Genomic DNA, 12,652 nt, shown 5'->3' on the forward strand with positions numbered 1-12,652 from the left:
CATACCCTAAATGGACTCAGGCTTCAAACCAATGGGTGGCAGAGAGGAACCAAAGGAGGCGAGCAAGAAGCACTGAAATTATTTCCTCTGTGAACAAAAGGTTGACGGTATATTTAGTCGATAACACAGCATGGTGGCGACATAGTGACCAAGTTCCATAACGTATCTGGTGAAACACCCGAAAAATGAGCCTGACACAGCTCGTTTGATAAGGGGACGACATTTGGAGGCAGCCATGGAGAGGACTTCCATGATTAAGAGCGACAGTATGGGGCATCCATATTGCGCTTCTATGATTGCAACTGCAGGTCTCCAGCATGGCGGCGAAAGATGCGCCGAGTTCCACTATGTATGTGGTGAAACACCTGAAAATTCTGCCTGACACAGCTCGTTTGATAAGGGGACCATGTATGGAGGCAGTGAACTAGTAGTAGATTAAAGGTGCTGCAGTTAAAACTATGTTAGTTGGATCTTGGGATGGAGCTGGCGCTCCGCTGCCAGGCGAGCTTTCGCCAATCCAAGCCCCTGTCTCTAGGCTACTCCCCAAACAGCACTTCTAAGAACCTTTTGTATAAGATCAAGTGTAGTAGCGTTCTTATAAGTTTGGGATATGGCGGGTGAGGGGAATGTAAACAGATGCGCAAGAAGCGCTGAAATAATATCGGTAAATGATAAAAGTTTGACATAATATTTTGTGGATTACACAGCAGGGTGGCGACAAAGTTAACAAGTATGATGTGGAATGCCCTGTAATAGCCCTTGGGCGGTGTGCCTTTTATCGCCTAGGCTCAGCAGTTTGAGCACCGCCTGCTGTCGCTTAGCGGCGGCACTGCTGCTGTGCCTAGAGCTACCGACTGATGGCGCCATGCCCACGGATGGTAATTCGGTGGAGGAGGAGGTGGAGGAGGGGTGGGAGGAGGAGGAGGTATAGTAGGCCTTTGAGACCTGGACCGAGGTAGGCCCCGCAATCCTCGGCGTCGGCAGTATATGACCAGCCCCAGGGTCAGACTCGGTCCCAGCCTCCACCAAGTTAAGTGTAGTAGCGTTCTTATAAGTTTGGGATATGGCGGGTGAGGGGAATGTAAACAGATGCGCAAGAAGCGCTGAAATAATATCCGTAAATGGTAAAAGTTTGGCAGTATATTTTGTGGATTACACAGCAGTGTAATCAACAGATGCGCAAGAAGCACTGAAATAATATCGGTTAATCATAAAAGTTTGCCAGTATAACACAGCAGGGTGGCGACAAAGTTAACAACTTTGATGTGGAATCCATGAAAACAACCCAAATTTCTGCCTGACACACCTCGTTTGATAAGGGGACGATGTATGGAGGCAGCTATATGGACGACTTTTGGAGGTAGCAATGGAGACAACGTGTGGAGGCTGCTATGGAGACAATTTAATTTGGATAGTGCCTGTATGTGGCAGTCCAAAAAAGTTTTCAAACCAGAGGAGCAGGTAGGTGGCCCTCCAGAAAAATGAAATAGATTGAGTGCCTGTATGTGGCAGTCCAAAAAAGTTTTCAAACCAGAGGAGCAGGTAGGTGGCCCTCCAGAAAAATGAAATAGATTGAGTGCCTGTATGTGGCAGTCCAAAAATGTTTTCAAACCAGAGGAGCAGGTAGGTGGCCCTCCAGAAAAATTGAATAGATTGAGTGCCTGTATGTGGCAGTCCCAAAAATTGTTTAAAACAGAGGATCGGGTAGTTGGCCCTCCAGAAAAATTAAACGCATAAAGTACTATAGCTAGAGCCAGTGGGCCCTGTCAAAAAATAGCCTCTGCTTTAGTGTACAAAGAGGAGGAGAAGGAGGAAAATGAGGAGGAGGAGTGCATAAATTATTCAGGTTGAGCTTCCTTCACCTGGTGGAGATTGGAAATTATGAGAAATCCAGGCTTTATTCATCTTAATAAGCGTCAGCCTGTCAGTGCTGTCAGTCGACAGGCGTGTACGCTTATCGGTGATGATGCCACCAGCTGCACTGAAAACCCGCTCGGACAACACGCTAGCGGCAGGGCAGGCAAGAACCTCCAAGGCGTACAGCGCCAGTTCGTGCCACATGTCCAGCTTTGAAACCCAGTAGTTGTAGGGAGCTGTGTGATCATTTAGGACGATGGTATGGTCAGCTACGTACTCCCTCACCATCTTTCTGTAAAGATCAGCCCTACTCTGCCGAGACTGGGGACAGGTGACAGTGTCTTGCTGTGGTGACATAAAGCTGGCAAAAGCCTTGTAAAGCGTACCCTTGTCAGTGCTGGACAAGCTGCCTGCTCGCCTACTCTCCCTCGCTACTTGTCCCGCAGAACTACGCACTCTACAGCTAGCGCTGTCAGAAGGGAGGCATAGTAGGCCTGAAAGACCTGGACCGAGGTAGGCCCCGCAATCCTCGGCATCGGCAGTATATGACCAGCCGCAGGGTCAGACTCGGTCCCAGCCTCCACCAAGTTAACCCAATGTGCCGTCAGCGACATATAGTGGCCCTGCCCGGCAGCACTCGTCCTCGTGTCTGTGGTCAGGTGGACCTTGTCAGAAATGGCGTTGGTCAGGGCACGGATGATGTTGTCTGACACGTGCTGGTACAGGGCTGGGACGGCACATCGGGAAAAGTAGTGGCGGCTGGGGACCGAATACCGAGGGGCGGCCGCCGCCATGAGGTTGCGAAAGGCCTCGGTCTCTACTAGCCTATAGGGCAGCATCTCCAGGCTAAGCAATCTGGAGATGTGGACATTAAGGGCTTGGGCGTGCGGGTGGGTTGCACTATATTTCCTTTTCCGCTCCAGCGTCTGGGGTATGGAGAGCTGAACGCTGGTGGATGCTGTGGAGGATCGTGGAGGCGACGATGGGGTTTTTGTGCCAGGGTCCTGGGCAGGGGGCTGACTATCAGCTGACACAGGGGAAGGAGCAGTGGTGTGCACGGCCGGAGGTGAACGGGCTTGGTGCCACTGAGTGGGGTGTTTAGCATTCATATGCCTGCGCATACTGGTGGTAGTTAAGCAAGTAGTGGTGGAACCCCTGCTGATCCTGATTTGGCAAAGGTTGCACACCACAGTCCGTCGGTCATCCGGTGTTTCCTTAAAGAACCTCCAGACTTCTGAAAATCTAGCCCTCGCCGCGGGAGCCCTCGCCACGGGAGCTTCACTACGTGACACATTTGGCGCTGATGCACCAGCTCTGGCCCTGCCTCTCCGTCTGGCCCCACCACTGCCTCTTCCAACCTGTTCTGGTCGAGGACTCTCCTCCGTCTCAGAAGCACTGTGTTCACCCGGCCTCTCAACCCAGCTTGGGTCTGTCACCTCATCATCCTCCGATCCCTCAGTCTGCTCCCCCCTCGGACTTCCTGCCCTGACAACAACTTCACCACTGTCTGACAACCGTGTCTCCTCATCGTCGGACACCTCTTTACACACTTCTTCCACTACGTCAAGAAGGTCATCATCACCCACAGACTGCGACTGGTGGAAAACCTGGGCATCGGAAAATTGCTCAGCAGCAACCGGACAAGTGGTTTGTGACTGTGGGAAGGGTCCAGAAAACAGTTCCTCAGAGTATGCCGGTTCAAATGCCAAATTTTCCTGGGAGGGGGCAGACTGGGGGGGAGGAGGCTGAGGTGCAGGAGCTGGAGGAGTGCTGATTTCGGTGACATGGGTGGACTGCGTGGAAGACTGACTGGTGGTGGACAAATTGCTCGAAGCATTGTCAGCAATCCACTACATCACCTGTTCGCACTGTTCTGGCCTCAACAGTGCTCTACCATGAGTCCCAGTAACTTCAGACATGAACCTAGGGAGTGTAGCTCTGCGGCGTTCCCCTGCTCCCTCATCAGCAGGTGGTGTCTCACCCCGCCCAGGACCACGGCCTCTGACCCCTGCAGTAGTTGGACGCCCACGTCCCCGCCCTCGTCCTCTACCCCTAGCCCTCGGGTTAAACATTTTGAAAATGAAAGTTATAACTTTAATTTTTTTTTAACTTTTTTTTTGTGTTTTTTTTTTTTTGTGTTTTTTAGTTTTTAAAACCAAACGATGCTATCCTAATGCTATGGCTATTTTCTAGCCAAGTATGAAAGCACACTGCTATGCCAGATGAGATGACGCTGAGTTATGAAAAAATAAACGTAAAATAAAAAGTAAATGGCAGACTGTGCCTAATTGAAATCCAACCCCTAATAAATTGTCCCACTTCGGTCTTTGCGATGGATATATGCGTCACTAAGCGCTAAACACAACGTTCGCAAGTCTCACTGCAAATTCCTCACAATATGGTAGTAGATGCACTACAGCAAGGCCAGCCACCAGCAGCTCAACCAGGAATAAAATATATAACGCTATTGTAGGCCTAAGTAAGCCGTTTGGATTCTCCTATGGCTATTTTCTAGCCAAGTATGAAAGCACACTGCTATGCCAGATGAGATGACGCTGAGTTATGAAAAAATAAACGTAAAATAAAAAGAAACTGGCAGACTGTGCCTAATTGAAATCAAACCTTTAATAAATTGTCCCACTTTGGTGTTTGAGGTGGATATGTGTGTCACTAAGAGCTAAACACAACGGTAGCAAGTCCCCCTGCAAATTCCTCACAATATGGTACTAGCTGCAAATAAAAAAAAAAAATGTATAACGTTATTGTAGCCCTAAGAAGGGCTGTTGGGTTCTTGTAGAATCACTCCTGCCTAACACTATTCTAATAGAACACCCTAACGCTTTCCCTGACCAGCAGCAGCTCTCTCCCTAGCGGCATCCAGACACAGAATGATCCGAGCAGCGCGGGCAGCGGCTAGTCTATTCCAGGGTCACCTGATCTGGCCAGCCAACCACTGCTATCGACGTGTAAGGGTACCACGTCATGCTGGGTGGAGTGCAGAGTCTCCTGGCTTGTGATTGGCTCTGTTTCTGGCCGCCAAAAAGCAAAACGGCGGGAGATGCCATTTTCTCGAGCGGGCAAAGTATTCGTCCGAGCAACGAGCAGTTTCGAGTACGCTAATGCTCGAACGAGCATCAAGCTCGGACGAGTATGTTCGCTCATCTCTATTAAGGGTTCATTATAAGTGCTATGCCCACCGTGCGGGCATACCGCCATGTGCTGGAGGGGAGGAGGAGGTGACCCCTCCATAGAAAACAGTGGCGCAGGGCCGCACACTTGCAGAAAGATAGAGCATGCACGCTTTTTGCGGTGTGCTGCACGGATCTGTGCCACACATGTGTGGCACCGTATCGCCGCTGGGCCGCCATTGCCGTCTATGGGGACGTATATGTGGCTGCAGATTTTTTAAACCTTATATAATAAATATATATATATATTCAAGAGAAATTGATGCTTAAAAAGATTAGAATATTTATTAAAAATCAATAGATCTTAGATATGATATATTTTTTGTGACCTGTGACAAACTGATGAAATGTAAATAGACACAATTAATTATGGCATTTGGTTTAGCATGAATCATATACAAATCTAATTATTAAATTACTGTATTAAATATGTAAAGCTAAACTTACTTCACTAATTTACCCGCAATAATATTCACCTTCTTATAGCATGAATGCTAAATTCTAAATTTAAAACATTACTTTTTTTTAGTTTTAACAGGAGGTCCATTGCCTCGTAGTCACGAGTATGAATTACATGAAGTAAAATTTCATTGGGGCAGAGAAAACCAGCGAGGTTCAGAGCACACAGTGAACTTTAAAGCTTTCCCAATGGAGGTAAGACTCAAAATTGTGTTATTACAATATACCGTAATTATCAGGACCAATAATAGATGCAAACATAACATATAACAAAGCCATATGATGTAACATACAGTAGTAAGGAGTGCAAAAGATACTTCAAGTTCAAACCATGCAGTGTTCGTCCAGAGGAACCGTGTCATCAAAAATTTCTGGTTTTACCACTCATTTATAGGACAATAGGAGAGATTTATCAAGCTGCCTAAGAGTAAGAATGTGCTTAGTTGCCAATTTTAACCAATTACAGCTCCACTTTAAAATATTCATGAGAACTGGTAAAACGCAAACTTAGCTGCAATTGGTTGCCATGGGCAATGAGGACTAGAAAAAGGGTGCTATAGAACGTTTTAATAGGTGCTCTACCTGTACCATTTTGGTACGGGTAGCACATGGCCACGCTCGCTTGAATGGGCAATATTGTCATCCATTTGAATCGCCGTATTGCCCACTGTACAATTGATGGAAAAAAGATAGAGCATACTCTATCTTTTCCTGTAGATATGGCCCAACTACATGGCTCCCTAAGTAGAGGGCAGGAGAGGCTGCCCCCACCCCTCCTCTTCTCCAGTTGGAGATATGCTATGGACATATATGCTTCACTATACCTCCCTCCGTTCATACATTCAGATGAAAGGAGCATGAGGTGGGCTTTATATCTGAAGGGCATTGTATAGTGTAGGTGCCAAAAAGGTAGGTTTTACACTTTACAGGCACAAAATAAGGTTGGAATAAGGGTGTGGCATAGGATCTTCAAATTTTACACAATGCATTTTTGAATTCAGTTTTGGGTGGTTGAGAGGTATGCAAGAAGGGAGATGATGAATTTTTAATACAGAATAGCCTCTGGTAAGAAGATCAGATATCTATAGGATGACACAATCAGAGAAAGTGATAAAATCGGCTCATGGCTATCTCTCTGTGAACCAGGATTGCATTTTGACCATGATGCTACCAGACACTTTTAAGCTCCAAATCAATCCAGCACCAGATGTGAATGAATCATGCAGGGGCGTAACTAGGAGAGCTTGGGCCCCATAGCAGATTTCTGCATGGGGCCCCCTTCCTCTTAAAAAAAATTATATACATATTGGTACGGACACGTTTATACGATCGAACATATTTCGATCTCGTGCACTCATGTACACATATTTACATTATATACACACAGGTAAAGTTCTAAATTCATTCACTCACTTTTATATACTCGTATACGCACACATTTATGCACTTACATATATACATTTATACACTAATACATACAGGTTATACAAACTCATACAGTATATACACACATACCATGCATACACATGGTGGATTAGCGCATTAGGGTGCTAAAGTCCTGATAAATACCCCCCATACTGTGTATACATACAGCATATATACGCATACAGTATATACAGAATCTACACATGTACTGCATATACATACAGCAAAAATACACATACAGTATATACAGCATATACACATGTACTGCATATACATACAGCATAAATACACATACAGTATATACAGCATATACACATGTACCACATATACATACAACATAAATACACATTCATACTGAAAATATACACATATATACATACACACCATATACACTCATACAGCAGATACACACATACAGCATATGCATATATACACACACAGAGGCATACACATATATACATGCATATAGGCATACACATATATACATAGGCATATATATATATATATATGCACAGATAAAATTATTATCGGGCGGAGATTTCAGGAGGGGTGGAGTGTCCCGTGAAGTTCGTTTTAGTAGTGATGTCCTGCCAGGGGTGAGCGGGTGTGAGGCAGGGGCGGGCCACATGGCTGTAGTCGGGCGGTGGGCGAGTAGGGAGACGTGACGGCGGGCGTCTGATGGAGCCGGCCGGAAGGACGCACTGACAGGCAGGTAGGGGAATGTGCCGGCGGGGGTGGGGGGACATGCTGGTGGGCAGGCACGGAGACGTGAAGGGGGTCGGGAAGACATGCCGGTGGGCGGGCTGGCGATCGTGGAGGCGGGCTGGCGATCGTGGAGGCGGGCAGGGGATCGTGGAGGCGGGCTGGCGATCGTGGAGGCGGGCAGGGGATCGTGGAGGCGGGCTGGCGATCATGGAGGCGGGCAGGGGATCGTGGAGGCGGGTGGTTGAATAGGAGGATATGGTGGCAGGCGGGCAGACATGCAGGTGGGCAGGTAGGAAGAATGCTGGTGGGCGGGAAGACTTGCTGGTGGGCGTTTGGAAGGAGGATGTGGAGGCGGGTAGGTGGCAGGATGTGCCGGCAGGCGGGCAGGGGCACATATCGGCTGGGAGTATTTGTTGCCAACTGTCAGGGGGGGCGGGAGAGTGGGCGGACAACACGGTTCACGTCCATCCCGGGCCCCCTAGCAGCATGGGCCCCGTAGCAACCGCTGCAGCTGCTACGGCTATTGTTACGCCACTGGAATCATGTGAAGCGGCTTTTTGCAATGATCCAGTTTTCCATAAAATCTGATTTTTAACCACCTCCTAAGGACCAGGTCCTACAGCATCAGTTGCGCTCATAGTCATGTTAGTAAGGGCAAATCCTACCACCTGAAACATGTAGGCCCTAGTCCTTGTGAGGTGGTTATGGATGTGATTTTTATGGAATACTATGTTCTTGGTTCCAATCTTTAGGAGGAAGTAGACCATCGATGGTGAGCCAGACTCTCATTAAACATGTGTCTCCCCTCACAAACGTGCTATAGGTGGACAAATATTCCCACATATTTCAAAATATTGTAGATAGACATCCCCAAAGAGAAGACACTATTATAGTTGCGTAGGAGGGACCATCACATTATTGTTGGACCATTTTATACTAATGGATGTAGAATGTCATAAAAACTCCGTAAGGTCTAATGTAAAGGTCTCCAAATACATCTGTCTATATAGTATTAGTATATAGTGCTTTTTTAAAATAACACTTAGAGTTTGGAAAAATATGTTTTTATAAATTGTTTACAGAATTGAAAGCATCGCTCACCTTGAAAATCAGTAAATAGCAAAGAGCCATCACCAGTGTGTGGCTACTTTCATGTTACTACTCTTTAAATAAGATTTACAAGCAGTGCAGCTTCTACTTTATCCTGCACAGTAGTAATTTAGCTAATTTTAAATGTTGGCGGGGGAGTCAATACCCCATTAGTTTTTTTTATACTTAACATTCAAAGTGTTTGTATGGATCACTAAGGATTTTTCCGTTCTCCATTATGTCATTAAATGGTGGTTAACTTATCAACCAACTTGCAAGTTTCAAAATATACATGGACAGTCCGGTCCGGTCCCGGAGACCATAGGTAAAATGGAAGCTTGAGAAAGAAAGACCATCGGCAACAGGCCAAAAAAGTTTGCAGTAAAAAATACAAAATTTATTGAAAAAACATTAGTGTGATCACATCATAAGACACAAAAGGGGGTGACGCGTTTCAGACCTACAAAACGGGGTCCTTACTCACACCCCCGTTTTGTAGGTCTGAAACTTTAGATGTGGCAGAGGCATGGGAACGTAGCTGTTCCTCATTCATTATACCTAGTAACATGGCAAATCATCAAAAGTTACCTCCAATTTCCTGTGTTTCCTATGGCACTTATGGCCCCACCTCAAACCCTGCTGCTAGGACTTCTGGTTTATGCTGATTTGGAGAGCAAAAGGAAGAAAAGTGATTTGTCTGAATTTCTCCTTTTATAGAGAAGAGAGCAGTGTTTGGTTTCCTGCGGTTCTCATGGTCCAAAGCCATCACTCTTCATGACTAGGGGATAGTGGACTCTAAGCCCAAACAGTAACTCCCATAATCAGTGTTGCCATTTTGTTGAGTATCCCCTGAGGTCATAGAGAAGCGTTGATCCTCCCCCACAATTGTGGGGCACATGTTCATTTCTTGGTTTGTGTCCAGGTTCGGGTCCTAAATCTTGTGGTTGGGACCTGCTCAGCACTACTCGTGACCATTTTACAGTAAACATTGGGTCTTCTAAATCATTAATGCCCTGCATACATGATCTAAATAAAATCCTCTTTACCTATACCTGATAAGTAATATACCATACAATATCCTATTACACTGTTTAGCAAAGCCAGGTTTATGACAAGCGTAGCATTTATACACAAAGCCTGCAAAACAAATACTGGAAGGAAAATCTTGGCGTAGGTGAGAATATTTGTGTTAAAACTGGCAAAAGATAAATCAAGAAGTCAATGAAGATAAAGAGTTTAGTGTCAGGTGCCAGGATGCAATACTAATTTCACAGTGTGTGGGATGCATTAAAATATCCTAAATGCGTAAGTCAATGATTGTTTGTTTTTGTGATTCATGTAATATGATGTCTTCCTGTCTATGAAAGACATTAGTGAGAAAATAGAAAAATTGGCTGCAGAAAAACAAACATATTTGTGTTACGGTTCAGTAGTTCTGTTCCAAGGTTTTTATTTAACTCTGAGTTTGGAATTTTTGAAATCCACAATTTAGGATATCAAATGGCTCTGTATAAGGGGCACTTCTTTTGCCTTTCCCAGAAAATAGCCCTTGATTTTAAAATTGATGTTTATTTTAAAATAATTTTAAAATAATTGTGTTGTTCATTCAATGCTCTTTGGTAGGTATTTTGGGTGATGGAACTGAATTGAATTGATTCCAAAACCATCAGAAGTTTCCGAAGCTTTAACATCCAACATGACCTCTAACCGTTCAAAGCACCTGGGTGGGGGCTGTGCTGTTTACTGCAGTCCTGCATGTGATCGCAGGGTCTGATTAAGGACCTGCACGCAGTAATCAGATGATTGCTGGATCATGGGAACTGAAAAAAAAAATGAAAGAGAAAAGATCTGCTACAAAGAATAGCAATAAAATAGCAATAATATATAATCGAGAGCTTGATTATGTAAATAAAGCATGGAAAAACTGAAAAAATGAACATTCTTGGAATCTCAGTATCGGTATCAACACATAAAATAAAACTATCTATTAAAGGGGTTTTCCCACGAAAGAAAAATATCACAGTTTTATGCCCTTTACTTTAAAATTTTACTAAGCTTTATTCCTATTTAAGCTCATATCTCTCCCTCAGCTGCTCAATGCAAAATCCCAGGGTGTGGATGGGGCCTCTCTAAGCAGTCACATTATGACCCATCTAGTTTTGTGGGGTGACCATGTGGTTAGATTATCTGGGAACAGGTGTATATACATTTTCATCTGGCTTCTGACATTGTTCTAACACATTGACACATAGAGAGAGAGATGAGACAGATCAGAGATGCATGAGATGATTACACAGAGGCTGATGGACCATTACACTGTTACACTGTGAGCTCTGCTACATCTCACAGATATGTGCCTGCCTCCCCCTGGATCGGTTTTCTTTTGTTTTTGATTGTATTAAGACTGTGTAAAAGTAAGTAGCCATCAGGGAGTCTAGTCAGTGTGTTTATGCATACAGTATGTTCATTTTGTTCCACAGTTTTGTAATTTATCTGCCTGGTAGTTTATACATCTATAAGATTGAATCTGATGGTGTGTGGGAGAAGTGCAATAATCTAGTAAAACTAATCCTCATATTTATTCTTACACTGTCCAAGATTTATCTTTAAAGAGGACCTGTCACCAGATTTTGACCACCCTGACTAACGCCTGCTGATAAAGGGTTACAAATCCTCCACATATCACGTACAATTACCTGCCAGTGGGGCCCTGTACCTTAATTGCATACATTTTTCTGGCAAATTGTGTGACTCTTCTCTCTCTCAGGCTGGCAATGAACCACGCCTGATTATTGTGACTGATTATTGTGACTGACTGTGTCTCTTCAAATCCCTGCTCCGCCTCCTTGTACTTAGGGACTGTCTGCCAATATTCAACTACAGACATATAAAGCTCTATGTACAGATGGGAAATATTGTGTCATTTTTTTTACACAGTGCCTTGTGTTAGATTTATGACATGTGACCAGGGTGACATCATTGTAGGTCCTTTAGCCTTCTAACAATAGTAGATTGTAGTACATGTACACCATGTATGTGATAACATGAAATCACAGCAGCCTCCATGGAGGATAGAGAGAAGTAGAAGTCCATGGAGGCTGCTGTGACTTCATGTGGTCAAATACATGCATGGGGTACAGTTTGCTATTGTTAAGAGGCTAAAAGATGGTGTAAATCTGGTCACATGATATGAACTGTGACCAGTAAGGAGGCATAAGGCATGAGGAGTATTAGAGATGGGGGGGGGGAGGTCGAATGAGCAGCATACTCCTGCACGAGAGTTTAAACGTGAATTCTTTTGCAAATTCTTTGCGAATTTGCGATTATTTCACTGCTTTTACACAAAAAAAACTGCCGTAGATGCAGTGATAAATTTGTCCCATAATGTCTCAACTGAGAATATTCTCTAAAACATAATAAAGGAATTCTACCATTAGCAATCTAATTACTTAGAAGACCCAATTCCAGTAGATCCAGATGCAGTAGATTCCTTAAAGGGAACCTGTGAACAAAAATGTTGTCAAGCAGTTGAACAGCTTCTAGATCATGTTTTTTTCATGGTGCAGCTTGGTGGCATCATCTAGGAAATCCACTTTGAAGTGAGATGTTAATTGGTTGTATAAAGTCACGGAGGCGGAGAGTTTAGCACTGAAGTCAAGCTCTGAATACCTCCTCCCATGTGATTGACATTATGCACCAGACTTCAGGAGATCTAGCCAATGATGTCTAACAGGGTCCTAAGGCAGGGAAAGCTTGACTTCAGTGTTATACTCTACGCCTCACTGACTTCATAAAACCAAGTTACATCTTGATACAGAGTTGATTCTGTGGATGATGCCACCACACCAGGGCATGAAAAAAAACTTCATCTAGAAGCTGCCTGACTGGTAGTAGTTTATTACGCCAATTTCTGATGACAGGTTTCCTTT

The 12,652-nt window shown here is 44.6% G+C and overlaps 1 protein-coding gene across 1 annotated transcript in view; it reads left to right on the top strand.

Annotated features, from left to right (window-relative positions):
* Window positions 1–12,652, top strand: part of CA8 (carbonic anhydrase 8) — a 92,311-nt gene that overhangs the window by 53,317 nt on the left and 26,342 nt on the right. Inside the window, exon 3 of the mRNA XM_072151844.1 lies at window positions 5,575–5,699. Coding sequence (XP_072007945.1) covers window positions 5,575–5,699 — 125 coding nt within the window. The remainder of the gene's footprint in view (window positions 1–5,574; window positions 5,700–12,652) is intronic.

This window comes from Engystomops pustulosus, chromosome 5 (genome assembly GCF_040894005.1).
Source record: "Engystomops pustulosus chromosome 5, aEngPut4.maternal, whole genome shotgun sequence".
In the NCBI taxonomy this organism is placed as follows: Eukaryota; Metazoa; Chordata; class Amphibia; order Anura; family Leptodactylidae; genus Engystomops; species Engystomops pustulosus.